Source organism: Drosophila takahashii, chromosome 3R (genome assembly GCF_030179915.1).
Source record: "Drosophila takahashii strain IR98-3 E-12201 chromosome 3R, DtakHiC1v2, whole genome shotgun sequence".
NCBI classification, from domain to species: domain Eukaryota; kingdom Metazoa; phylum Arthropoda; class Insecta; order Diptera; family Drosophilidae; genus Drosophila; species Drosophila takahashii.
In genome coordinates this window covers 35,806,701-35,833,470 of record NC_091681.1, presented here as the reverse complement: position 1 = coordinate 35,833,470, position 26,770 = coordinate 35,806,701, and the positions used below count along the sequence as shown (strand labels likewise).

The window sequence follows — 26,770 nt, the reverse complement described above, 5'->3', positions numbered from 1 at the left end:
ATATAAAATAGTATTGTTTTGAGCATAAATTAAAACAAAACTTTAAAAACACTAAGAAAAAATTAACGTTTTTTTTTGTAAAACCTTTAAAAATGTTGGTCTTAGTGTAAAGTATTTTACCTTTATATTGTTAAACATTTTTAATTTATAGTGCAATCGATTGGCATTAATGTTTCTTTTCTTTTTTTCTAAACTGCTTTACCATTTTTCCTTTTAAATTATTCTAGAATTTTAATAGCATCTGAAAACTGTACTTAAAGAACTTTAAGTGTAGATGAAACTGCATTAATCAGCATAAGATTCGTTTCAACTTACATCATATAACTTATAGGCATGAGCACAATTAGTTTCATTAACATGAAATAATTTTCAATTTTCACTCATCAGGTGAATCATTATCAGCGAGCAATATAAAATCTCGGTTCAACACTCTGTTGGAAATAGTAAACTCTGAACTATCTAGAAATCTATTCAATAAACAAGTTAATCAACAAACAAGTTTTGCATAGCAAATAGAGCTGAGCAAATCGAGCAATTGATTTCAGTCCCAGTCTGGGCTGTTTCATTCCAGACTTATCAGCTGTGGGGAATGCAATTAGACAATGTGCTTGGGAACTGGACTGGAGAGATAAGCCGGTGAACTCTTGGCACGGAGAATCTGTGGAGAGCATAGACATACTATATAGACATCGAGCGATCGGCGATTTCCGATTAGCGTTGGCGTAGCTATAAAGCCGGGCACTTGGCCGTCGGCGCTTCAGTTCAGAACCTCAACTACGCCGCGATCGTGCAACTATATTCTACACTATGCTCAAGTATCTGATCGTCGCTCTGGCCCTCTGCGCTGTGGTGTGTATAATATATTGCGTATATAATATATGTGTAAAATGTGACGGAGGCAAACTGCTGTAGCATTCAAAATAAACTTTATGCAATTATAAAACAAATAAATAACCTAAAGATTTTTATGTAAATACATTTTTTTAAAAACTGTGAAATCTATTTAACTTAAAAATCACCATGTTAAGAATATTATAAATATAATTTTTATGCATTAATACCTTCTCTCGCCGTTTCGCAACTACAGTTTTGAATAATTAAAGGTGTATTCAATGCAACTTGGGAATTACGAGCTTATTCGTTACATTGTTGTTGTTCGAACAAATAAATTAATAAAAACATTAAATATTTCAATGAAAAATGGGGCAATCATAAATATCTCTTCTGACTAAAAGCTTAAAACCTAACTTAATGGTCTCGACTTGTAATTACCTATTAAGTCAAATTAAATATTTGTACTTTTTTTTATATTTCTTGTTCGATTGGAAAATTATTATTATAAAAACTATTACCAGAACCTCACAAATCATTTTTATATTTATAGTTTAGTTGGAAGCTTAATGTTAATATTTCTTTTAATATTAAGTAATAATGTAGAGATTTAGAATACGTTATTATATATTTCAAACTTATTCAGCGAATTAACTATTATTTTCACCGCTTTTTTAACAGGCCCGTGCCGATGACTGGACGCCCAAGACTGGCGAGGAGATCCGCGGCATCCGCGTGGAGTGCCTAAAGGAGACGCCGCTGAGTGGCGACCAGATTGCCCAGCTGAAGAACCTGGTCTTCCCCGACGAGCCCGATGTGCGTCAGTATCTGGCCTGCACGGCCACCAAGCTAGGTATCTTCTGCGACCAGCAGGGCTACCACGCCGACCGCCTGGCCAAGCAGTTCAAGATGGACCTGTCCGAGGAGGAGGCTCTCCAGATCGCCCAGAGCTGCATCGATGACAATGCCCAGAAGAGTCCCACGGATGTGTGGGCCTTCCGCGGCCACCAGTGCATGATGGCCAGCAAGATTGGCGACAAGGTCAAGGCTTTTGTGAAGGCCAAGCAGGAGGAGGCCCAGAAGAAGAAGTCGGCCTAAGATCGAAATTTATACCCAAAAACAAAAATAAAGTGTGTTCGTCTCTTGTGCTGGAATGCAATCATTCGAATCGGTTAGTTTATTGTTTTATTAGGCTAAGCGGGGGCAAACAGGCAAAACCACAATACAAGTGCACCGAACTACGACTACTGAGCGTGTGTGGGTTTGGGTTTTATGGTTCAAGGATCGAAGATCCCGGTTCTTAGGCATCTCCGCCCTCTGAAATGGTCTTCATGGCCACATTGATGTGCTCCACCAGCGGCAACTCGCTGTCCAGCGCCGGATTTCGGAAGCTCTCGAGGAAGTAACAGGTCTCCGAGCCGCCGGGATTGGGGAACTCCTTGGGCAGGAACGAGGGATCCCGCGGTTGCAGGTCGAACTCAAAGCCCTCGTGCTTGGTCAGCCAGCTGGAAAATACAGAAATAATGATGATAAGTTTGGTAACTAAGTAGATCCATTCAACCATTCTTTATAAAATATTTATACCCGTTACTCCTAGAGTCTTTAAAGATTTCGAAAAAGTAGAAATGCAATTTTGTTGTGCTTATTAATACCGTTCAAAATGTAGAAGATTTTTTTCAAATCAGACTACTCATTAAAAAGTTATGGGCAAATAAAATAATGAAATGCAAGCAGTGCAAGCAGTTTATAGTTAAGTACTTACTCCTTCGTTGTGGGACTGACATTGATCTTCAGCGCCTCGCTGCCCGACTCGAATTTGTTGGCAATGGTGACGCTGTGCCCGAAGAGGCAGTACCTGGGCATCTTCCTGCCCACCACTCCCGCCAGCACCGTTCCCGTGTGCAGTCCGATCCGCATTTTGATTTGCTCCCCATCGTGGGTAATGTGCTTCGAGCAGGCGTCGATCATTTTGAGGGCCATCCATGCCACCTTATGCGCATCGTAGATGGAGGCCCGATGCAATCCACTGGCCACGCAATACGCATCGCCAATAGTCTCCACCTTATACACATCGAAGAAGTCGCAGAACTCATCAAAGTCCTTGTACAGACCCTCCAGCATGCTGATCACCATAAACGGAGTGGCCCGCGAGCAGATGCTGGTGAAGCCCACAATATCGCTGAACAGGATGGTGACATCCGGATAGGTCTTGGCATCGATGGAGGAGCCCAGCCAGAGCTTCTCGGCGATCTCGGCGGGGAAGATGAGATGCAGCAGGCTGACGTTCTTCTTACGCTCCTTGGTCACCGCCGAATTGGCCTCCTCGATGCTGTTCTTGATCTTGTCCATGCGCCTCCGCAATCCATCCTGTGCCCTGGCCTGTTCGCCCACCAAGATCACCTCCCTGGTGGCATCGTGCAGTGGAATGTCCGAGATGAAGAGCCCATTGCAGGTCAGGCCATCCAAACCATCCAGAAATGGGGAACCAATAAACAGCAGGGAATTCGATTCGGGACAGTGCACCATCTGACCCTTGATCTCCAGCCCGATGGCCGGGAAATCCACAGCTCCCGGGGGGTTATTCAAACCAATCAGGAAGGGCGTATATGTACGCCTCACAATATCGCGGAACTTCATGGTCAATCCCTTGGGTCGCTTGAAATCAAAGTAGGTGGTCGCCTGGCAACCAAAGTCCGCCATATAGGGCTTGTACAGCTTGCTGAATCCTCTGCCCAGCTGCACCAGTTCCAGCTGCTCGTTCATGATGAAGTGCCAGGGGAACATCTTGCAGAAACTGGCCGAGTTCATTTGCAGATCGGAGGCATTGCTCGAGTTGCTGCGCTGCACTGTTTCGGGAATCGTTTTGCTCACCGCAGTGGGTCGACCCATTAGCATGGTCTGCGAATTGTCCTTGACCAGCGAGAAGAGATAGCGATAGCGACGGGCATCGCCCTCCACCGGTTCGATCTTGATATTCACATCGACTTTATAGAGCATGCGGGTGAGGGCCTTCAGGGAGCCCAACAGCAGCCAGGCGATCACCGGACGCTCTGAGGTGAAGATCAGCTCGCCCTCGCCGGCACACACGAAGCCAGTATCGGTCACATCCTCCTAAATATTATTATTACAATATATATATTATTATATTATTATTATCCCCGACTATAGTTCACCTCCTGCAGCTTCAGCACATCGTAAACCCCATCCAGGGAGCCCAGAAACTCCTGCAGATCGGTGCCCAGACAGCGAAAGGCCCTCTCTATGATCCCTGTGCAGCAGCAGGTGATCAGCTCCTCGCCTAGGAGCACCAGGATCTCGCTGGCACTTGCCTCGTCCATCTTCAGGAGCAGCTCCTGAATGTCTGCCAAATAATCATAGTTGGCACAGCTCTTGAAAGTCGTGGGATCCAGTTTTCTAGGGGGTTATCAAAAGGGATTTATTGGTTTATCTAAGTAAAAATTAATAACCATTAAAAATAAATCAAGAAATCTACCGATCAATATTGATTTATTGATTTAATATGAATTTTTAAAGATAATTATTAAATAAGATTAACCTTTAGATAAGATAACCCTTTAAAATCTTAAAAATTAAAAGAAATCTACTGATCAATATTCTTTTTCTTAAATTAATATGCATTTTTAAAGACATTAAAAGATTAACCTTTTAATAAGATTTACCGTAAAATTAAATCAAGTAGTCTACTGATCAATATTGATTTCTTAAATTAACCTTAAATAAGATAAACCTTAAAAATAAATCAAGAAATCTACTGATCTTAAATTAATATGAATTTTTAAAGATATTTATTAAATAAGATAAACCTTTAAATAATATTTTTATTAAATAAGATTAACCTTTAAATAAGATAGCTTTTTAAAATAAATCAATAAATCTACTGAATAATATTGATTTCTTAAATTTTAATACATTTTAAAGATATTCATTAAATAAATTCTTCATATTTATTCCTTTAATTTTTACTCACAGCTTGTGAATGTTGGGCCAATTCTGGCGGTACTTCGCAATCAAGGAGGTGACTGCCGTGTTGAGATCCTCGTTGGAAGGCGCCGTCAGTAGCTGGATGGCCATTTGGAGGTGCGTGAGGGTCAGGGCATCATCCGACAGCTCCTCATCCTCGAGCGCCCAATGGCCACCGGGTTCGGCGATGACCGAGGGCTGGCGTGTCAGCGAGTCCGCTCGCCTGAAGAAAGGACACGCCATGTCGCGTGCTCGCTGCTCCTCGAGTGGCCTCTATTCGATCTATTTCGGGGATTAAGCGGGAGGTAGGGTATTGGTGGTATTGGTATAAGTCAACAATTCAATTATTGGCCACAAATCAATCATTGAAATTTAGAAAACCCATTTTCTTACAACGAGCTACAGTTAATTAACGCTTCAAGTTACTCCTTAATTGGTGTACTTTTGTTTAAAGTTGTATAGGGATTTAACAATTTATATATTTTTTAAAATAATATAAACGTGTTGCATAATTAAAAAAAAAAAATTTAAATGTAAGTAAGCGCTTAAGATAATGGCAAACCCATAAATGTAACTTTTTAGCCCGCTAAAACCCCATTAAGGGCTTTCAATCAATTGAAATGAAAGTTCCAACTGAGTTGGGACTAATTTTATGGTTTTTTCCTTAGAGATTCAACCATTGATTCGATGTGTATCGTGCATTTTCTGCCCGGGGCTCTCCATTTGCTCTTTTCTCAAGTTCAACGTGCACTTGTGTGTGAGGGGGTGGTGCTTGGGAGGTTCACCCTGCTACGTGCACCACCCACTGGTGGCCCACAAAGGCCCCAAAGGTCCCTGCAGTATCTCGAGAGCCTTTCCTTGGAGGTCAAGAGTCCTTCTTTCTTGGCAAGGCTCCCACTCTTGCTTTCTTTCTTGCCGTCCCAACCGCATTAGCATAATTCTATTTTGCATAATTTACGAGGTTTCCTTTTTCTACCCTATACATTCATATGTGTGTCACACTGGTCAGCTTTAATTTTCAGCACCTCCTCGCTTGCAGCAGTGTGTATTTGCTTTTCAGGAGGATACACAATTTTCCAGCTCTTTCACAAGGTTTTTCCACTTGTACCTGAATTTCTAATATACTTTTGGGCTCTCACTTACTTGATTTATAATATTTAAAAATTTTCACTGTCTTTTTTCTTTAATTTCCCTTGCTCTAAGGTGGTTTAAAATGGTTGTGAAAACTCTTGGAGAGCTGAGGAATTTTTATGCACGCCTGAAAAATGCCACAACTCGAAACGGAATGAACTTTTACCCAAAATAAGGTGGCGAAAAAGTCTAAAAGTTCCGGAGAAAGCTTTTCCAAGTGAAAGTGTGTGCAGAGATTGTTGCATTGTTTTGAAGATACCAAGAGAGCGAAAGAGCGATTGCGCATGAGTATCTTGCGGATTCAATTTGATGCTGTTCTAGAAAAGCTTCGCCATCGGTCACTTCTCAATTAACCTGTTGCGTGAGTAGCACTCTCTCCAAAAAATACCCTCTCTCAACTAATAACAAAGGTAAAAAATAATCAATCTGCCCTCCTGAGTCCGCAAATGAACTTGTATCTGTATCTGTGGGTCGGTAAGAAAGTATCTTGCAGAATGCTGCATATGCTGCACACCACATGTCCGGCTGAAAACTTTTCACTCTCCAGAAACCGACAAACTTTTCAAAGTCCAGCGAATCGAATCGAAAAAGTATATATGATACGCCTCAGTTTATTGACGTTGGCCGCCCCATGCGCAACGTGTTCTTTTCCATTGTTTTCATTTCTGGGGGGGCGCTACTTTACCCGATATACCTGAGTTTTTGTTTATTTTCGATTCCGCGCTCGCATCGTGTGAAAGTGCAGCTTGGCTTCTAATAGTTGTAATTTGCACTAATTACCGTCGCAATGAACGATTTCGGGCAGTTCGTAAGTGATTCAAGCTCTGGAATTTTACATTTTACATTTTACATTTTAAATTTCAGCGATATAAAAATTCCAGCTTTATAAACATTATAAGTATTATAAGTGCTAAGTTATTAAAGCTATGGAATTTTATCAGGAGTTTTTAAGTTTTATTGATATGGAAAATTCCTGCTTTATAAACATAAAGTATTACAAGTGCACTGCGGATGCTTTATCTAACCGCAGAAAGTGGAACGGAACTATAAAAAGAACACAAAGCTTCGTCCTTGACCTTGCACATCTCTCAGGTTCTCTGGAGCACTCGGAAAGCTCCTGCACCGAAAGTGAAAGTTTGAAGGCCCTTTGAAGTCCCCGTTTCTCGGCCCCAAACATAGATAATTCCCTGCAAATTTACATCTCCATAGAGCCCATAAATGTTTGACGAGGGACTACTGGTGGCATGCCAACAACCGAATAAACGCTTTAATCTAATCAGCCCCGAAACGGTTCGATTTCCTTAATCACTTGGGTTTGACTGTAGTTTGGACCTCCGTGGTACGATTAGCGATAATCGCTTGGCCTATTTTGGGTACAAGCAACATGTGGAGCATTCATAGATTCTAAATTAATTATTTGTAACGCCGTAATTTTACAGTAAAGCTTGAATGTTTTTTAATTATACGGATTTTGTTTTGGCCGAAACAATAAAATTATTGAACCAAATATTAAATGTAGTACCTCGTTAAGATCGTAATCAAATACCCGATAAATGGGAAATTAATCCTGGAACATTTATTTGTTTTACATTTTTGAAAAAAATCATAATAATAATAACCCTCACAAAAAATAAAAAAAAAATTTTTAAAAACTCATTTTTTCAATATTACCTGAAAAGTGATATATTAAATTGTTAGCTGTTCAAACCTGTACTTATCTTTTATTTAAAAGAATTTATGGGTAATTTACAGCAAAAAAAACTATACAAAAATTATTCTAAAAAAAACATTTTTAATAGTATTATACAAATAAATCAAATTATGTTGTGGAATATTTATTGTTAAATATTGATGTTAAGAATTTCTCTAAGCACTTTACTCTAATCAACTTTTTTTTATTAGTAATAAAATGTATTTTAATAAGCTTTTATTTTATCAAAGGCCAAGGCTCAGGGCCCGAAGTTGGTGCCATTTCTGGTGACCCTCGTCCTGTATTTCTCTCTTGTCAGAAAGGATCCCCAAGGAGAACTATGGACCACAGTGCTCAAGTGTCTGCCAATTGTGGCTCTGATGTTCTATGTGGTGGCCAAGGGAATTTCGCTCAAAAAAGAGTAGGTTTTTAAGCCTATCAGTTAACATATTAATTTAAATATTATTTTTAAAGGTATCGTCGCTCACTTTGGATACTTTTGGGCCTGGTCTTTTCCAGCGGTGGTGATGCCCTGCTCAATATAAATCTATTTCCGTTTGGAATGATCTCCTTTGGAGTGGCGCATGTCTTTTATATCAGCGCCTTTGGTTGGAAGCCAGTAAAGTGGCTCATTGGATCGGCTCTCTATGTGGCCGTGTCATTTTGTAAGTTCTAAAATCAAAACTTAAAATAATCGCTACACCCAAAGAAAAAAGTAATATTAAATTTATCCGAGAGGGAGAATTCGGCAAAATGATATTATTTAATATCAATTTTACCAGTATTTCATGGTAAAAACGATATGTGTATGAAATACCAGAAATTTACCATGGGCATATCGATTTTACCGGTTTACCGATTTTTCTTCAATTAAATTCACATATTTATTTTACAGTCATTTACTTTGTGCACCAGAATCTGGACGAGATTCTCATTATCGGAGTGCCGATCTACTGTTTCCTGATCACCACAATGCTCTGGAGATCCCTGGCCCGCGCCGTAGACTCCAGGAACTTCCTCACCATTTTCTGCGCCATCGGAGCGATTCTATTTGTGATCTCCGACGCCCTAATCGCGGTTACCATGTTCGTGGGCGTGCCCCTGCCCTGCGCCCGCCTCCAGATCATGATCACCTATTATGCCGCCCAGTTTGCCATTGCGCTGAGCACCGCCGACGATGGTCAACGCAGCTTTCGCAAGAAAATCAAGTGAAAGCAGTGCCCCCCAATGCTCATCTATTGGAAAACCATAGATATAGACATAAACGCAACCACCAAACTTAGTACTTCCAGACCGTCTAGAGTAATGCCATTTACGTGTGTTTGTTTCCCCATCCCAGTAGCTTAGTGTAACCAAATATGTGTTCCGTTTTTGTTCTGATGGAGATGTGGAAACGGATCTTAGTAGAGTTTATTAGATGTTTGTTGACTTGAGTAAAAATAAATATATTAAAATTAAGTGTAGTGCTTTATTCGTATTTTCATTAAAACCGATGTTTTTACATAATTTAAAAATCCATTAAAAGGTCTAACTACCTAAGGATCGAACTAATCATCGCTGCTCGATGTGCTTTCCTCCGAGGTGGAATCCTGGCGAGCACGTCGTCCGCGTCCCCGCGCAGGAGTCTTTTTGCCTGCCGGCGCCTTTCGACCGCCCTTCTGTGGCCTGGCTGCCCTGGTCCTATTCGCCTGACTCTCGGCATTACCTTGATCGCCAGTTTGCGCCCCACCATCCGGATTCACCTGCAGGCACTCGTTCAATCGGTTCTCAAACTCTGTAACCACAGCCTTGAGCTCCGGCTTGGCCAGCTTGTTGGTGTTGCTGATGATCAGCTTGAAGGACTGGTAGACCTCGTCCACCTGCACTTTATCCCTGTAGTGCTGCATGTTGTCCATTAGCTTCTTCACCGCCCGCTCGTTGTAGGTGAGCAAGCCCAAGCAGTAGGCGATGTCGCGCCACTGACGCTCCACCCGCGTCACCGGGAAGCGTAGGCACAGCTTCTCCACCAGCGTCTCGATCTGCCGGTCCTTCTGTATGAGTCCCAAGATGTACGACATGATGATGCGGTACTTGTCCTCATCGAGGTTCAGGTTGATGTCGCCCAAACGGGAGATGATGTCCGGCAGAACGTTGTACAGAATGTTCGACTTGTTGGCTATCTCCTTGAAGAACTGTTTGGTGATATTGCGAATCTCCTCGTTGCCGTCCACAATGCACAGCGCCATGTCGGCAATTTGACCTTTGACGCGTATCATTTCGTTGAGGATCAAGTGGGACAACATTTTAACCGCCGTCAACCGCAACTCGGTGTTCGATTCGTGCAGCTGGGCGTAAAAGTGACCCGTCCAGGGCTCTATAATATTCGGGAAACGGAAAGTAAGATCCGACAGGCCCACCACTGTGTTGCATTTGATCTTGATGTTCTTGGTGAGGTTGAGGATGTTCATCAGGAAGCTCATGTTGGTCTCGCAGAAGCGCGAGGAGACGGTCATCAGACGGGCCAGCGCCAAATTCGCCGCTTGCTGCAGTTTCGGGTCCTTAAACTCTCCCGGCCGCTTGCAAATCTCTATGATGAATGGCGCCAGCTTGGAGAGCAGGGCATCCGGGTTGTACAGCAGCATATCCTCACAGATGCCGTGGATCTCCTCGGCAATGTTGTCCTCCGCGGTGGCGCCCACTAGATCGTCGTCCGGCTCCTGCTGCGGTTCCGCCGCCACTCCGGAAAGTCGCTTGCGCACCTCCATTGCTGAGAGATTCAGGGTGAGCCTGGCCGAGTTTCTCGCATTTCCCGCCGCCTGCTGATTGCGATTTTTACGCTCCTCCAGCGCCGTCAGCTCGTCGCGATACTTCATGTTGTTGTAGATGTCCATGTCCAGGAAGATCATCTCCTTGATGGTCATGTAGCCGATGCAGAAGACCAAGCGGGAGACCAGGAAAACGGGGATCAGACCGCCCTGCGTCTGCGTGAGGCCATCCGATTGCGTCTGAGTGGGATTAAGGGTCTGCGAGTAGGGAATCTCCAAGGTCTGCGATTCCAGCACCTGGTTCTCCTTGTCTGCCGCTTCTGGGGACGCTGCAATTCCCTCCTTGACCAGCCAGCTATCGTTGAAACGCCTGAGCAGAGCCACCACCAGCTGCTGGGCAATCACATCGGGCGCCTGGCACATCCTGTAGAAGTACTCCAACACGCTCATAGCCAGACCATCAAAGTCGGATAGGTTTTTGTGGAAAAAGAAGTCGAGGAAGAGCCGTGTGATTCTGCCCACAAACTCGGCATCGCTGTTCTGTCGCTTGTAATACTTGGCATTGTTATTCGCATCGATTGAGTTGACCAACAGCTGCAGGCAGGAGGTGAAAAGGCGAGGATCTCGGCGAACCCGCTCCCCTGTACAAATGTCCTCGATTATATTAGTATTCGCGGAAACAATGCTGGCCTTCGATTGAGAGGCCATGATGAGGAGCTGCAGCGCCAGGCGAGATTCGTTGGCGGTGGTGCCCTCCAGTTTCAGAGTGAATCGCTCGAAGAGCACCGTGATGACGGCGGCGTCGATATCGCCACCGGCCACCCACTCGTCCATCAGCGACTCCATGGCCGTGTAGTGGCCGTACTCGATCTCCGAGATGAACTTGGACAGGTTCTGCACCACACGGATGGCGTGGGCACGGCCCGTTTGGTCGGTGGAGAAGAGAACCCGCTTATAGGCATCCGACACGGCATCGCGCTTTTCCTTGTCCGAGGACCACACAAGCTGCAGCATCCGCTGCATTCCCGATTCCGTGCCATGGATGCCGAACATGTAGCCGGTGGTGAACAGGTCGACGGCCTCGAAAACATCCGTGTTCGTCTTGGACATGAGCATCTCGTGCAGTTTGGGAAACGCCGAGGTCATCAGCATGGCAAAGTCGATGCTGTCCTTCAGGAACTGCACCGTTTTGATCTGCTGCAGCATCTCTTCGCTCTGTAAGAGGAGTTTTTGGTTAGTTGAGATTCTCTATTTCTGTTTAAACACTAGAGCCCTGCGTGAATCATTCAATTTTTGTTTTATCATAGTATTCCAAGAAATTTTTGATTTGTTTAATTCAATTTGTATGTGAAATAAATTGAATGTTTTTCTAATTCATTTCGAATTGAATGAATAATTTTTATGAATAATAATAATATATTTTGAATTTGCCAGATTCTATTTGTGCCTTCTTTTAAGAAGTGGAAAATTCTAAATAATTCATTAAATCCATTCATGCAGGGCTCTATTAAACACCTACACTCTGCTTAAACCCGGCAGCAAGCAGGTGATATGACTTTAGCAGGGCCAGCACATAGACGCAATGCTCCTCGTGCTTCAGCAGGGAGCTCATGCTTTGATTACCGGCCAGAAAGTCCACCTTTCGCACCAGAACAATCACATCCTTGTAGTTCTTTTCACGCATCAGCGGCACAATGCGCTCCAGCAAGGTCTCGTCGCTCTCCTCCTTGTCGAACTGCATGTCGGGAACTGAAAGATTAGAAGAAGTATAAATAAGTAACCCTTGGATTTACCAGGAATTAACTGGTATACTCACACTCCCTGAGATTCGCCTCAATGCAGGGCAAAAGTTCGGGCGCCAGGGCGCCAAACTCTTCGTTGAGCTTCTCCTCCTGCTTGCGCTCCTCCTCGAGCACTTCGTTCAGCGTCTCCATGGCCTTCACCTCGTGCTCGTGTTTGGCCCGCAGTTCATCCAGCGATAGTTTGCTGCTGTAGGGATTGCTTTCTAAAGCGGACTTGATTAGCTGCATGGCGGCACGCCGCACCAGCGAGCTCTTGTCCTCCAGTCTTCCAATTGCCTCGTCTAGCACGCGGATCAGAAAGTTGAGCGGAATCGCGTGCTGCACCTTCAAGTGGTGCCAGATGCTCAGCACTTTGGAGCGCACATGCGCAGATACATCCAAGATGTGGGACACTAAATGCTCGAGGAACTCGTTGCGCACTTCCTTCAGCTCCTCGCTGAGATCCTCCGAGGTCAGTTCACTGACCACCGTGTCGCCGATGATCTGCAGCACGCAATTGCGCAGCGTGTGCGACTGGCAGTCCAGCAGATCATCGGCCAGCTTCTCCAGATGCGGAATGATCAGTGCAGGCGCGATGGTCGAGAACTCGGCCAGAAAGTTGGAGAAGTGCTTGGAAACGGTGGAATCAGAGCTGTCCAGCTTCAAGGCGTCCACGATGCTCTTGATGAGGATCGAAAAGACCGACGAAATGCCGTACTCCTCGTGCAACAGCAGAATTCCGGTGGCCACGGAGGCGGCTGCGTGCTCAGTGCCGCGCAGGATCTGCAGGATGCGAACGGGGAAGGTCATGGCCTGGTTGAAGCGCTTAATCGAGGTGCCCAGGATCTGGAAGATGGTGTCGAAGACATGCCTGTTGTCCGGCCGAAGCGGCAGCATCTCCAGGGTGCGATAGCATATGTCGCAGAGCAAACTAAGGAGGGCGGAGATAGATTATAGATAGGAAAATACCACAGATAGGATACCACTTACGATATGAAATCCTCCTCGGCGACGGGCGGACTCCAGAGCTTCTCCAGCGGGCACTGGAGCACATTGAAGAGCTGCACCAGGAACTTGCCGCGTTTGGCGTCCCAATTGGGAAACTGTTCCAGACCCTCCGGCTGCTTGGCCCGCTTCTTCTGGACATTCACCTGCTGATCGCGCAGCGCCTGCTGCACACTGTTGTTGATCTTCTTCACGGTGCTGACGATCAGGAAGAGCGTCATCTTGGTCAGATTCAAGTAACGAATGCGCTGCGCATTGGAGAGGGGTTCGCTGGCCGTCAGCAGAGGCTGCAGATCCTGGAAAAGCTTGTCCACCGTCAAGTAGAGCAGGTCAAAGGATCTCATTTGGTTCTGGGAGGCGGCGGCATTGGAGCCGCGATCCTCCAGGATCGAGTAGTACAGGTCAAAGTGCTCAAATATATAGAAGGGATCTCCCTGGTGCACTTTTCTCTTGCATTCTGTATGGATATAATATAAAGTTACGTTTTCAAAAAGCAACCGCTAAATCGGGAAACTCACCCAGAAGTTTAGCGGGAATATCGGCGCTGCCGAATATCTCCTTCACGTAGTACTGGTCGCCGCTCGAGTTTATGAGGTCGGAGGCGTTCAGCGGGAGGACGAACTGGAAGTCGTGCGTTTCCTCCATCGCCAGTTATTTTCCTGTAATTTTCACAAACTCAAAAACGAACTGTATTTCTAAAAAGCGGCGTCGTCTATAGAGATGGGCAAATTCGCCGCCAACACGATCGTCAAGGATCGATAGTCGGTTATCGGTGGTGGCACTACATCAGGGTGACCGCAAAACTATAAAAAAGAAGGGTAGTCGAGTAAATAGGGGTAAAATTAAGTTAAATTCAAGTAAATATTGCTTAATAAAATATTTCATAATATTTTGTAGCAAATAAATTTTGTTCTTCTTAGCATGTTCTTAATTTGATTTAAAGATTTCGTTTAAGCTTCTTTCCCCTCTTACCCTACCCTTAAAAAAATAAATATTTTGTTTTATTTAATAATGTTTTTTAACTGGTCAATTCGGTTCTAATAATTTGTTTCCAGGTTGTTAAAATATTTAAAATCAATAATTATTTTTTTCAATACTCAACCTAAATAAATTTCTAGTTTCAGGAATCCCCCTAACGACAATAAGTGTTATTTATCGATTGTGCTATCGAAAGTGGTTCACCTCTGACCTAGGTGCAAATTCCTCCGCCATCGCATTAAAACAGTTTTTGTTTGAAATAAAATAGCTTTATAACTAGTATACTACCCCCTAACCTGACAAAATGCGTCCGCCAGAGTTCAAGCTCAACAATCCGCCGGAGGACCTGATCTCGGCGGTGAAATTCGGCCCCAAATCGAATCAGTACATGGCTGCGTCTTCGTGGGACGGAACTTTGAGGTTCTACGATGTGCCGGCTAACCAGATGCGCCAGAAGTTCCTGCAGGATGCCCCGATTTTGGACTGTGCCTTCATGGTGAGACTAGTCTATACATATTCCCAATCCCCCCACTAAACCCCCCGATTCGCAGGACATCGTGCACGTGGTCAGTGGCTCGCTGGACAACCAACTGCGTCTCTTCGATGTCAACACGCAGACCGAGAGCATAGTTGGTTGCCACGAGGAGCCCATCCGCTGCGTGGAGCACGCCGAGTACGTGAATGGCATCCTCACGGGCAGCTGGGACACCAACGTGAAGCTGTGGGACATGCGGGAGAAGCGCTGCGTGGGCACCTTCGAGCAGAGCAACGGCAAGGTTTACTCCATGTCGGTGATCGACGAGAAGATCGTGGTGGCCACCTCCGACCGCAAGGTGCTCATCTGGGATCTGCGCAAGATGGACAGCTACATCATGAAGCGCGAGTCCTCGCTCAAGTACCAGACCCGCTGCATTCGCCTGTTCCCCAACAAGGAGGGCTACGTGATGTCCTCCATCGAGGGCCGCGTGGCCGTCGAGTATCTGGATCACGATCCCGAGGTGCAGCGCCGCAAGTTCGCCTTCAAGTGTCATCGCAATCGGGAGCAGAACATCGAGCAAATCTATCCCGTGAATGCGTTAAGCTTCCACAATGTCTACCAGACCTTCGCCACCGGTGGTTCCGATGGCATCGTGAACATTTGGGACGGCTTCAACAAGAAGCGCCTGTGCCAGTTCCACGAATACGACACCTCCATCTCCACGCTCAACTTTAGCTCCGATGGCTCCGCCCTGGCCATCGGCTGCTCGTATTTGGACCACCTGCCAGAGACGCCGGCCACCGTGCCGCACCCGGCCATCTATATACGCTACCCGACGGATCAAGAGACTAAACAGAAATAATAGGGTTTTTTTCTTCCGGGAACTCTCTTCATTTATTTGTTTATACACGTTTTTTCCAAGTAAGCTAGTTAACACACTCTTTTTACCTTCGCGTAGGCATCTTTAACGAATACCCGCAGCAGTTTGCCCAGCACAATCGAAAGTTCTATGAAACTCATGACAGAGGCCCCTATGTAAAGACTTATGATGCCACCAAAGTTGGCCAGCAGATCTAGATTAGTGTACTTGAGTTTCGTTATGATTTTGGTCATCACTCGCTGGCCATAATAAATCTGTGCTTTTATCAACGTCTCTGTAGAGTTTTTTGGACTTTAAAAGAAGGGAATTTTATAAGGTAAGGGTTAAAAAATTATACTCTACTTACTAATCCAACTTTCTCACATTGAGCGTCATTTTGTACTGCCGCGAATTGCAATTATCTGGGCAATCACAAAAGTGTCCACGTCGTGAGTCGTTAATGTATTTATCCTGCTCGCCCATCTTTACATAGCTGAAAATATCGGCATTGCTGCCCAGACAGGCGGCATCCACTATTCCACACTCCCGAATGGTTTCTAAAAAGGGAAGTTTATCCATGAAGTGAATGAACTATAATAGTTTTCTCAATATTTACCAATGGGCGGCAGAAAAACAGGCGTGGAGCAATTGCAGGTCTTCAAGACGACTAGATGAAGGCACATAACCAGACAATTTTCCCGATTATAGGTCAATGAAGAGTCCTGGAAGTTTGGATTCTTTTCGTTCTACGGAGAATATAACTTTATATGGGGTTTCACTTATAGTTAAGAGCCCTCACTCACATCAAAGTAGCAACGCCTCTTGCTGGGACTCATTTCATAGGTGTTAGGGGAGGTTTCCGTGACCATAGGATGCACAGCCACAAAGTTTTCCGTATCCGGATAGAGGTGGTACATCATTTGATTCGACCATTGTCGTGGTTCCTTAATCATTAGCTTTTTAAATTAATTTAATACAAATTTATTAATTTATTTCTAGAATTTTCTAGCGTACTTACATTCATTCCAAAGGGAAGAGGTTCGCCAGACTTCACAAAGGTATAGCTTGCATTGATAGTAAATTTCAAGCCCGACTCCTCGCCAGCGGTGCTCAATTTGTAAGGATAAAACTTATTGGTCAGTTGCTTTTTCCGGGAGTGCTCCGATATCAGGGAGTTGAAGACCAAGCACTGACCCTTCTCCGTTTGTTCCGGCACGAAGAGCTTGCAGCAATCGTAGGGAGTCTCATCGAAGACGCAGGAATCGGAGACAAACAGCTCGTCGCATCGATAGGCCAAGAAGTTCATCAGCTGCTTCATTTTTAAAAACCCCAAACCAGTGCCATTCTTCTTGGCCAGATCCTCTGCCCTTTGGAAATTGGAAAATGAAGTAAGATCCAGAACCACGAGTAGCATGCGGAATGTTTCCCGAAGCTCTGCATCCGGATTTCTGGGCAGAAATCGGTGTAATGCTGGCAGTGCTCTTTCCCAGTTGACGTGGCTCCATGGACAAATGGCCACCGCTGGGAAATCGATGTGATAGACTGGCAACTGGGTGGTCTCTATCAGGCTGACCAGGAGCTGCTCACTGTGGCGATGCCTCAGCACGGTGTACAGACTAAATCCAGTGAGGCCCGCTCCCAGGACGACGGTAAGCCACAGGCAGCGCTGCCAGAGATGCCGCTCCCCGAAGACATGCTGCATTCCAGGGATGGACGAGTGGGCAAAGGAGCTGCGCAATCTCTCCCTGTACGTTGGACCAGGTGGCTTGTTCCTGAAGCGGAGAAGTCCTTGTTTTGGCCGCGGAGCCACAAGTTCCCTGGTGTAAAGCAGCATGACGAATGGGAAAAGTTTACTAAAGTTTTGGTCAGGTGGACGGGATTCATTAACTGCCGAAATCACACTTGGGGGAGAAAAAGTATAGGTTCCAGATAATTGATACTTGAAATAACTATCCTTATTATATTTGATATTTGCCTTTTTTATTTGATAATTATTTTCAGAAAAGTATAAGATTAATGATACTAGTTTACAAATTTTATTTTATTATTATAATTATCAATAAGGATGATGATAGTTCCTGATGGAGTAAGACCCCTAGACCACAAAAAAAAAATCAAAAATTATGCTTGTGAACACTTCTTTTTTTCTATGTCCATGTTTTTATGTACATTTCGAGTTGCGCTAAATCAATTTAGGTGACATTAGTCTTAAATTAAAGCTATAATGTCACCCTTAAACTTTGCCGAAGAAATGAATACGATACATTGAGTATATTGTGAGCTGCAACTCTTCCAGTGTATTTTCAAGAAATTATTTTGTAAAATAGTCTTATTTTATATATATTTCCCACATGGATTTTTAAGACTCTCTGAAAAACACTCTTTTTATATATTTAAATTTATTTTTAAAAGAAACCTTTTTTTCTTCCAGTGACTCAAGGAGAACGAACAAAAGTTTGTCGGAAATCAATTACTTTATTAACTAAATTATGGCTTATCAGTACAGCAGTCGCATTGAGACCCCCTCTAAACCTTGGGGGCCAGGCTCTTCTGGATGAGGGCGGCGTTCTCCCTCAGCAGGCAGGTGGCTCCACGGTAGGCCCACTCGCACTCACTGGTTCCCTGCTCGTTCTTGTCCACGCAGGCGGCCAGGGTGGCGTGGAAGGCCTCGTTGTGGTCGGCGTGGTTGCCGACCAGCTGCTGGTGGATGTTCTCCACATTGAAACCGGTCTGGGCATCGAACAGGCCCCACTTGGTGAAGACGCACTTGATGTAGCACTGGGTCTTGGTGTCATTGGGGTACTCCCACTTGGTGTACTTCTCGACCAGATCGGCGGGAACGGCCAGCTCCTTGACGCACTCCTCCCGGTAGGCGAGCATGTCGTTCCGGTTCTTCACGACATAGTCAGCGGAGGCCTTTAACCCAAAAAAGGAATATTAATTAGATTCGAGGCCCGGGTTATCGGGTTGAAAAACTCACCAGTCCAATCAGCACACAGATGGCAACGAAAACCTTCATTTTTGCTTCCTTTAACTTGTTTGTCCAACGATCGAGCGAAGACTATTCAGAAATAGGGCCAGACAGCCGCTATTTATACCCCTGCGAGGGAACTGATTTCGGGTTCGGCGATTGGACTTGGTACCTGAGGTGTCTCCAAGGCAAGATTATGCTTCTCGATCCCGTTTTTATGCTCCGCTCCAAACATTTAATTCCTTTGTGACGCCAAGCATTTAATGCTTCTGTGGACAAGTGGACAACAAAGAATTTCTGGATGCCGTCTAATAACCTCTATAAGAACTGAGCTGCTGATAAGACTGCTCCCCTTTAATCTCTCGCAAATTGGCACGTTATTCGTTATTCTTTTTTTTAAGAGATTATAAGTATTCAAATGTTTAGCGAACGCAGCACATCTGCGGATAGTATATATGCACTTAGAAAAATTTTAGGATTTGAGATAAAGTTTTCAAAAATATTTTAAGTTCTCATTTGAATTTAATTTGAAAGATTTTGTTTTTCATTTTTTTTTAAACTAATAAATAAAATACAGGATTTTTTATCAACTGAAATCGTACTTTTAAAATAAGCTTAAATTTTTTTTAGTTTTTGGGAAACTTATAATCATATTTTCCAAGTGCATGTAAACAAATCTTATGGATTTGTATACGTATACATACGATACCCCTGGGTTTTTATTATGTCTGGTGGGGGCTGCAATTGAAAATTTTCCACTGTCTACGCAGGTAGTTAAACTCGAAACGATTCTCCTAATGCGTTTTTGTTCTCAATTTATTTATGTGTGTGTATCCCAAGAACCAGGTGTGTAGTGCATCGATTACAGGTAAGTGAGGCAACGTGAGAACTCAGCTGCAGATGGTTTAGATTTCCTAGTTTTACGTTAGGAATCATGGGGTAGACGACAGCAGACAAAGTGATCCAAAAAGTTATTGACACAGCCTAGAACCGAGATTCCCATGATCAGACCTGCTATTCCTCCGTAGGAAACTGTGGATTATATAGTTTTATATTTTAAATCGGTTATGCGATAGAGTCCGTAACTTACCCATTAGATCGATGAGGGTGAAGCGCAGCATGGAGCGATAGGAGAACAGGGTCTCCTCCTGAAAATACACATCTATCTCGATTTCCGTTGCGTGGGCAGTGTGGGTGCTCAATCTTTCGGTGTAAGTCGAAGTATGGTACTGGGTGTGATCACACTGGGGAAAGCAGCCGCAATCGAAGGTGGTAAATACATTATCCCTCGACTCTTCTATGATGTTGCTCATAGAAAGCAGGGAAACTAAGCGATAAAGGTTTACAATTTTAGTGTACTTTTAAAAATCATATCTTAGTAAGGACCCACGTTTGTTTTTGTTAAAGCAGGCTAGATCTGGAACACCGCAAATCCTTAGCTTACTGCTTTCCTTCGAAGCGGTATTACTTTTTTCGTTAAAAGAGGCCCAAACTGGTAAATTTAAAGTGCAGTTGCACTTGTCAAGAATGTAGTAATAGTGGCACCTGTATATGCATTCCGAACGGGTTTCATATAATGCCTCAATTTCAGCCTAAAAAATTCATTTAATTAAAAATAAAATAAAAATTGTATTTTTCAATATTTTAAATGTGTTTTCCCTTAAAACATCGATATTATCGAATCAATATTGTGCAAATATCGAAAATATCGATTAGTTTTAAGCTCTAGTTCTCATCTGATTGTTACCTTGAAATAACACCGACGCATTTCAACTGGACGTGCCTTGACATCTGATTCGGCTGTAAAACGAAGAGGTTCTACCGGAATCACAATCCTATCCTCCGAGGAATAGTCAATACTCATGCCCAGATACTGTGTTGGTTCGTGTACTATAACCTGATGAGTGTTGGGAGCAGATAGTACCCTATATATTATTTTGTATTCTGTATTAATAATCTTACTCACCCCCAGAGTATTCACCGTAAACTGGCTGTGCTGCCGTTTGATCTTAACATTTAAACCGCTATTGGATCCCGATGCAGCTGCTGACCAAGGCCAGGTTTCATCTCTCGTCGTGGACAGATTCGAATTGAACTCAAAGGAAAATCCATTGAATGTTTTTCCAGGCCGGAAAATGTCACAGCAGTTCATTGTCTTGTGGCGCCACTGGCACTCGGTGAAAAAGTGCTTACAATTGACCTGCCAGGACTCGAGAAATCCCCAGGTCTGAAAGTTCCAATTGTCGTAGTCGGAAAACTCCGTAAAGTTCTCCTCCGTCAGGCGGGCTGACATCGGAGTTTGCCAAATAACAGACTGTACCAAATTATAGGCCTTGGAAAATTTCTCCGATTTCTTTGAGATATTAACCATGGTGAAATTGATCGGGATAATGGTCACTGCTGGAAAATAAATCTCAGACACATGCACATCGGTCCTTTCGATGGAGGTCTGCACCCAATAATAGAAATACCGCTCCGAAGACAAAACACTCACGTAGACAGTGGCTAACAAGGCGATTAATTTCAGTGGGATTCTAGCATATCTGTAGGGGAATAACAAGAAGATATATAAGAAATTTTCTTAGGATTGGAATGAATTAAATTAAATTAATAAAAAAAGAAACAGCTGGGCTTAAAAAAATAGGTGTCCAAAAGTATGCAACAATATATTTTTTAACTCAAAAGTGATATTAATTTATATACAAAGGCGACTATTCCTAATTAATTGCATACTTTTTGGCTACTTTAATACATTTGTTTAGAGTTTATAATGTTTTTTTTATTTTTTTGAAGTGCTCTGTTTTCTATTTTAGGTAAATATCGTTATTACTCACCTCCTGGTCGAAGCCCATCCATTCTCGCCGTCGTTCTTCTGCTTCTTCGACTCCCGCTGGTCATCATCATTATCCTCGAAAGAAGGTTCTGGCTTCCACGCAATGGCACTCATTTCGCTCAACGGCTGAACTATGACTGTGGGAAAATCGGGGCTAATTGGCAGTTCTGACCGCTAATCAATGAGTTCGATAGTCACAGCCACTTCTGTCAGCGGCCTTATCAACGGGCGGAAAACATAACTACTCAATTACAAAGCTTGTGAGCCATAATGGATGGCCTATCCGGGTGAAACTTTGTCTGCTGCAATTACAAATCAACTAGCTGGCCAGTTGGACCCTGGCCATAAAAGGGTTCCCCGAATGCCAGCGAAAAGCTCAGTGATTGAGTGACTCGCTTTCGGGATGGCCAAGGGAGATAAATCGGTGGAGGCAACTAGTTTCGGTGGCACCAGTAGTGACAAGTGCCTCGTGGACTTGCTGAGGGTCCATTTTCGGAGCTATTGCGAAAAGTCAACGATTCACTGTGTTCGCTATCTTTACGATCCCCAGTTGCACAATGTGGAGAGGTTTGTTTTTAAAAAAAATATTTTAAAACCATTTGGGGATTTGGGGTTGAAAAAGTATGCAAGCAACATTTTTTTCTGAAATTCACCCCACAACCAGGGATTTAAATTCGGGGTTGAAAAGTGAAAGGAAATGTGGTATTCAAAAAGTATGCAACTTTTTTTTTTATTAAAACAAAATCCTGAATCCTTAATGTAATTTTTTATTAAATCTCCGTATAATCTTCACCCGCAGACTCATCTGGTGCGTGCTGCTCATCATCAGCGTAGCCTTATCCTGTTTCTTTTACCTTCTACTCTCGGAGCGTTTTGTGTCCCAGAAGCTGCAGACAGTTGTTCACGATCCACAGTACCCCGTTTTTCTGGTCCAATTTCCGGCCGTAGGAATTTGCACAGACAATCGCATCAATTGGAGCAAATTGGAGGCGGCCAAGGAGAAGTTCCTGCCTGCCAATTCGAGCGGGGAATTGGTTGAGAGCTTCACCACCTTGGTTTCCCGATTGGAAACTCTCCGCTTCGGCAGTTATATGGCCAGTTTGGCTCAGCTGGAGGACGATAACCTGGAGGCGGTGGGATTTGTGAACCTAACCGACTTGGCCATATTCATGACCCTCCAGTGCGAGGACATCTTGGTCACGCACTCCTGCCTGTGGCGCAGTTCCTCCTTCAATTGCTGCGAGTACTTTGTGATGGAGAAGACAGAGTTTGGATTTTGTTTGGTCTTCAACTCGGAGATTTCGCCCCGCTCCAAGGCAATTCGACAAAAGGAGGGCTTTCATTTTTATCCCAGGCACAATGCCAAGGCGGGTCAGAGTACGGGATTGAATTTTGATCTACTCATCAATGAGAGTTTCAAGCGACCCGATTCGCAGGCAAATGATAATGTCTACGTGGGTATATCTAAGGGAAATTATGTAATAATTAATAAGCATGTAAACTACCCACAGGTAATGATAAAGAAGCCAGATCAATTGACGAATGTGGTTTACTCCATGACCCAAAACACCGAGACCTATGTAACCGTACGTCCTGATCTCACTTGGACGGATGAGACCACGCGTAGTATTCCGCCGGAGCGAAGGAATTGCCTTTTTGCCGACGAGCAGAGTGAGCTGGATACCCATGATGCAGCCAAGAAATATGGAAAGCCCTTTCAGCTCACCAACTGCCTGAATAGATGCCATGAATCCTACTTGGTTCAGATGTGCAACTGCTCACTGCCCATTTTTTTCTTATACAACAACAGGGGTAAGTACACTATAAGTATTAAGCAAGATAGAACGATATTAGACACCCGTTACTCAGCTAAAGAAAGTGCGAGGGAGATGGAGGAATGCATGCAGAAAAGCGACTGCTTGCACTGCTTGAATTTCATTATTTGCTTTGTTCATAACTTTTAAATGAATAGTCCGATTTGAAAAATTTGTTATACATTATGATAGATACTCTACTAGTAACAGGTGTAATTAGGAATATTTTGATCAAATATTTTATTTTGCTTTCTTTCAGTTAAAGAATGTGATGCAGCTAGCCTGCGCTGCTTGGCTCGTCACAATGGTAAGAAAAATTGAAAAAGATTAATTCTCGAAACTATAGCCCTTCGTTGCAGACATTTTCAGCTACGATAAGCGCAGGGACGAGGATGCCCTTTTCAGTGCCACAAAACCGGGGATGACCTGTTCCTGTTTGGTGAACTGCTACCTGCTCGACTATTATACGGCCACCACCACTCTGCCCTTGTCAGCCCATAAACTGTAGAGTTAGACCCAACCTTTCTTTGATTTCAAGAGATATATGAAACCATTTATTGCAGCCCCAAAGATCCACATCAGAAACTCTTTAAGGTGGATGTGCACTATCAAGTGGAAACTACTCCTTTGTATCGCACCAGTTTGGAGTTTACCATAATTGATTTGATAGGTGAGACATTTCAGGTAGTTACCATATATCTATCTAATATATTTGCAGCCAATCTGGGTGGAATCTTTGGCCTCTGCTTGGGTGCTTCTATGGTCAGTGCCTTCGAATTGATTTACTATCTAACTGTGGGCCTCGCAATGCATCTATATGATAATAGATATTATGGGGTTTTAAGCAAACAACTGCGCATCAAGTGGGGGAAGTTTAAGAGCTACCTTAAAAACGAAGTGAGCCATCTAGCAGAACATCCTGCTAACCAAAAAGAAGTCGGCAAAAGTCAACTAAGGCATCCCTTTAACCAAAGAAAAAATGTTTGGTAAAAGGATAATAAAATTAATATTTAATTTTTAATAAAAGTTTAATGAATGTACTTAATGGGCGTTATTTTTCTCTGGCCAAATGGTATAGTTATAAGGCGAGACTTATGCTGATTCCTTCTTCTCTTGTCATGAATGTACAAATAGAGGCCAATGGAAGAGTAGTAGGCTAACTCAAATGCGCTGAGTAAAGAGGCGCCCAGGAAAAGTCCAATTATGCCACCAAAACTAGCTGAAAAGATAAAAATACACTTTAAGTATAACCTTTAAGAGGAGTTTAAATTTTTAACCCACCTAGAAGTTCCACAAAGGTAAATCTCATCACGGTTTGATATTGAATAAACCAGCCAGACTGATAAAAAATATCTATGCGCATTGTGCCCGCCTCAGTATCGGTTTCATTATTACTAAAAGGGATTTCCAAATAAATATTACAATATTTATCTATGAAATCTACTTACTCCAGTGTAGTTGTGGTGTAAACACGCTCAAAAATAAGCTGAGTGCAGCTGGTAAAACAGTCACAGATCATGCTTTCATTAAGAGCATTTTTTACATATTCTTTCTCTTCGGGATGGCGTTCAATGCTGAAGGTAACTGTGATTAAAATAAATTAATAAAATATTTAATAACTACAAATTCAAAAAAAATGACTCACGTCTGTTGTCATAAAGACACTTAAAGTCCGAAGCTTTGCAGACGGTAAAGTTATCTGGCAAATATTAGGGATACATAAAAAATATTTTTATTCACATTTTAAAGGCTACCTTTTTCGTTAACGGGAAAAAATATGGATGGTGAGCATTTGCAGAGCTCGAGGACATGTTCCTGGTGGCACTTGGTGCGGCAGTTTCCCACCCAGTACTGGAAATCCGGCAGGTTTTTGTACAGCGGACTGTCGACCTCATCCGGGAAGATGCATCTTCGTATATCCGGCGTAACGGATCTCGTTCGTTCATCTGTGATCGTAAACCTGGGTGTCATGCTGATCCTGGTATGAGCTTCATGTGGCACATGACGCACTACATCGCTCCACTGCTGCGGCTGTTTGATCATCACATTTATGCCCCGCTTTCCAGGACGTATAAAGGATCTGTGAAGCCTGATGAAAATATCCAGGCCGGAACCTTCGCCGTACTGAGGTGTGCGTAGGGGATAGTATTTGTCCTCCTTCTGCAGTGGTTTTTATAGATATTATTTATTATATTTAAGATATTTTAGATTTAATTTTACCCACCGCTCTATTTCGCGATGCCGGACTAATTTCCGTGTTGAAAACAAAACACAAACCGGACTCCGTAAATTGGTTCTCAAAGACCTCGCAGCAGTTGACTGGATTACCCCGCCATCGGCAGACATGAAAGAGATCTTCGCACTTAAACTGGATATATTCGTAGACCTCACGAAGATTTAAGTCATCTAACATATGCAAATCAGCAGTCAGAGTTCGATTCGTAAAGAAACTGGACATTTCGTTCATGCGGGCCAAATGGGGATCTCCGGCAGCTGTGAAGAACTTTACGAAGAGATCCTTTTGGGCTGCAGATGCATTGGCGCCCAGAAAATGCTCAGCTGCCCCGTTTTCCAGGAGTTTCCAATTCAGGCGGTTTCTCACACACAGGCCAATCGAGGGAAATGGCACCCGGAATATCGGGAGCATGGTGTTCTTAATGGTGGTCTGAATACGCACCGATTGATAGAGTTCGCTCAGGTCCACGTAAACCATAATGGCACCAATGCTAGTGGTTATCAGAATCAGCAGCCAGATTAGCCTAAACTCATAAATTGAAATATTAATTAATTTTTATGGAAAGTATTAATATTAGTGGAGGGGTTTTCAAAAATATGTTGATGTTGCACAATTTCCTTTAATTTAGTATCACAATTTAAAAAAAATAAAGTTAGTTTTTGGTAGCAAATAAAATTAATTTAAGTTATCGAGCTAGTGATACATATAATAAATAAAAGATAAATATACTTAAGTTTTCTTAATCCTGATCTCACCTCTCAAACTTCCTCATCTTGGGATCAGCCAGATATCGTATGCCATGCACCGAGGATTCTGCGGCGTAATCCTTGAGATAGGGCAGAAAAAATGTCCAAAGTTTTCCCAACCGATTTCTATCCTTGGTAACCTGCTGCGTCTGAATGAGTCCCGATTTTCCTCCATAATCCCTGTAAAGTGGCCGACGGGGCCTAGGAAGTTCCAGTGGGTAGAACATCACTTAAGTTTAGAACGAAAAATATATATTCTAGATGCTCTTCGCTCGACGGGTGCCAAGATATTGGACATTCAAATTTAAGTTGGGCGCGGAGGAAAGCCTTCGCAGAATTGAACTCAATCAAAAAGCAATTATTCGAAATGGTCAAGAGGGTGGCTCGGGATCCCGACTGCTGCTCCTGCCCCCCGACAAAGCTTAAATCACGCACACAATTAACACTTGAAGGGGGCGGAGGTGGGGTGGTAGGACCAAAAGTGGACAAGGACGCGCAAGTTGTTTACCCAACTCGATTCAGGATGGCAGGACGGCGGCATGGCAGGATGGGGCAGTGGTGCAAGTCACTGTCCATTGGCAGCGTAATCCTCCGTTGGCTCGGCTGTTTGTTCGTTCATTAAACGGAGCTGCGCCTGCAGTCAAAAAAATATTTTAAGAAAAATTAAGACAATTTTTTTTAGGAAAAAAAAT

General features: G+C 43.5%; 10 protein-coding genes across 10 annotated transcripts; 4 read left to right on the top strand and 6 right to left on the bottom strand.

Moving 5' to 3' along the window:
• The first annotated feature begins 703 nt into the window (after positions 1 to 703).
• Positions 704 to 1,999, top strand: Obp99c (Odorant-binding protein 99c). The gene is made up of 2 exons (XM_017145097.3): positions 704 to 849; positions 1,513 to 1,999. The coding sequence occupies exons 1-2, from the start codon at positions 808 to 810 to the stop codon at positions 1,927 to 1,929; spliced, it is 459 nt and encodes a 152-aa protein (XP_017000586.2). The 5' UTR covers positions 704 to 807; the 3' UTR covers positions 1,930 to 1,999.
• Positions 2,000 to 2,114: 115 nt separating this feature from the next.
• Positions 2,115 to 6,082, bottom strand: Gycalpha99B (guanylate cyclase 1 soluble subunit alpha 2). Its single transcript, XM_017145096.2, has 5 exons — positions 5,956 to 6,082; positions 4,820 to 5,094; positions 4,005 to 4,245; positions 2,594 to 3,942; positions 2,115 to 2,336 (listed from the first exon to the last, which is right to left on the bottom strand). Exons 2-5 carry the CDS (start codon positions 5,053 to 5,055, stop codon positions 2,132 to 2,134), a joined length of 2,031 nt encoding a protein of 676 aa, XP_017000585.2. The 5' UTR covers positions 5,056 to 5,094; positions 5,956 to 6,082; the 3' UTR covers positions 2,115 to 2,131.
• A 472-nt stretch (positions 6,083 to 6,554) lies between these two features.
• Positions 6,555 to 9,063, top strand: LOC108059687 (lysoplasmalogenase TMEM86A). The gene is made up of 4 exons (XM_017145093.3): positions 6,555 to 6,751; positions 7,885 to 8,054; positions 8,108 to 8,298; positions 8,529 to 9,063. Exons 1-4 carry the CDS (start codon positions 6,731 to 6,733, stop codon positions 8,843 to 8,845), a joined length of 699 nt encoding a protein of 232 aa, XP_017000582.2. The 5' UTR covers positions 6,555 to 6,730; the 3' UTR covers positions 8,846 to 9,063.
• Positions 9,064 to 9,081: 18 nt separating this feature from the next.
• Positions 9,082 to 13,896, bottom strand: Cap-D2 (CAP-D2 condensin subunit). The gene is made up of 5 exons (XM_017145092.3): positions 13,682 to 13,896; positions 13,149 to 13,620; positions 12,194 to 13,089; positions 11,897 to 12,126; positions 9,082 to 11,592 (listed from the first exon to the last, which is right to left on the bottom strand). Exons 1-5 carry the CDS (start codon positions 13,806 to 13,808, stop codon positions 9,181 to 9,183), a joined length of 4,137 nt encoding a protein of 1,378 aa, XP_017000581.2. The 5' UTR covers positions 13,809 to 13,896; the 3' UTR covers positions 9,082 to 9,180.
• Positions 13,897 to 14,334: 438 nt separating this feature from the next.
• Bub3 (mitotic checkpoint protein Bub3) lies at positions 14,335 to 15,772 on the top strand. Its single transcript, XM_017145119.3, has 2 exons — positions 14,335 to 14,637; positions 14,693 to 15,772. Exons 1-2 carry the CDS (start codon positions 14,446 to 14,448, stop codon positions 15,479 to 15,481), a joined length of 981 nt encoding a protein of 326 aa, XP_017000608.1. The 5' UTR covers positions 14,335 to 14,445; the 3' UTR covers positions 15,482 to 15,772.
• ppk19 (pickpocket 19) lies at positions 15,550 to 17,336 on the bottom strand. Its single transcript, XM_017145120.3, has 5 exons — positions 16,497 to 17,336; positions 16,282 to 16,434; positions 16,095 to 16,224; positions 15,846 to 16,035; positions 15,550 to 15,790 (listed from the first exon to the last, which is right to left on the bottom strand). Exons 1-5 carry the CDS (start codon positions 17,310 to 17,312, stop codon positions 15,550 to 15,552), a joined length of 1,530 nt encoding a protein of 509 aa, XP_017000609.2. The 5' UTR covers positions 17,313 to 17,336.
• Positions 17,337 to 17,933: 597 nt separating this feature from the next.
• Obp99a (Odorant-binding protein 99a) lies at positions 17,934 to 18,617 on the bottom strand. Its single transcript, XM_017144960.3, has 2 exons — positions 18,459 to 18,617; positions 17,934 to 18,394 (listed from the first exon to the last, which is right to left on the bottom strand). Exons 1-2 carry the CDS (start codon positions 18,495 to 18,497, stop codon positions 18,005 to 18,007), a joined length of 429 nt encoding a protein of 142 aa, XP_017000449.1. The 5' UTR covers positions 18,498 to 18,617; the 3' UTR covers positions 17,934 to 18,004.
• A 548-nt stretch (positions 18,618 to 19,165) lies between these two features.
• Positions 19,166 to 21,501, bottom strand: ppk30 (pickpocket 30). The gene is made up of 6 exons (XM_070216986.1): positions 21,284 to 21,501; positions 20,416 to 20,992; positions 20,197 to 20,346; positions 19,840 to 20,041; positions 19,540 to 19,776; positions 19,166 to 19,481 (listed from the first exon to the last, which is right to left on the bottom strand). The coding sequence occupies exons 1-6, from the start codon at positions 21,394 to 21,396 to the stop codon at positions 19,375 to 19,377; spliced, it is 1,386 nt and encodes a 461-aa protein (XP_070073087.1). The 5' UTR covers positions 21,397 to 21,501; the 3' UTR covers positions 19,166 to 19,374.
• Positions 21,427 to 24,086, top strand: ppk20 (pickpocket 20). The gene is made up of 7 exons (XM_017144978.3): positions 21,427 to 21,849; positions 22,082 to 22,736; positions 22,794 to 23,094; positions 23,356 to 23,403; positions 23,456 to 23,600; positions 23,660 to 23,766; positions 23,815 to 24,086. Exons 1-7 carry the CDS (start codon positions 21,686 to 21,688, stop codon positions 24,084 to 24,086), a joined length of 1,692 nt encoding a protein of 563 aa, XP_017000467.2. The 5' UTR covers positions 21,427 to 21,685.
• Positions 24,087 to 24,124: 38 nt separating this feature from the next.
• ppk21 (pickpocket 21) lies at positions 24,125 to 26,305 on the bottom strand. The gene is made up of 7 exons (XM_017144954.2): positions 26,088 to 26,305; positions 25,321 to 25,855; positions 24,851 to 25,256; positions 24,742 to 24,795; positions 24,545 to 24,680; positions 24,378 to 24,490; positions 24,125 to 24,315 (listed from the first exon to the last, which is right to left on the bottom strand). Exons 1-7 carry the CDS (start codon positions 26,303 to 26,305, stop codon positions 24,125 to 24,127), a joined length of 1,653 nt encoding a protein of 550 aa, XP_017000443.2.
• Between the last annotated feature and the right edge of the window lie 465 nt (positions 26,306 to 26,770).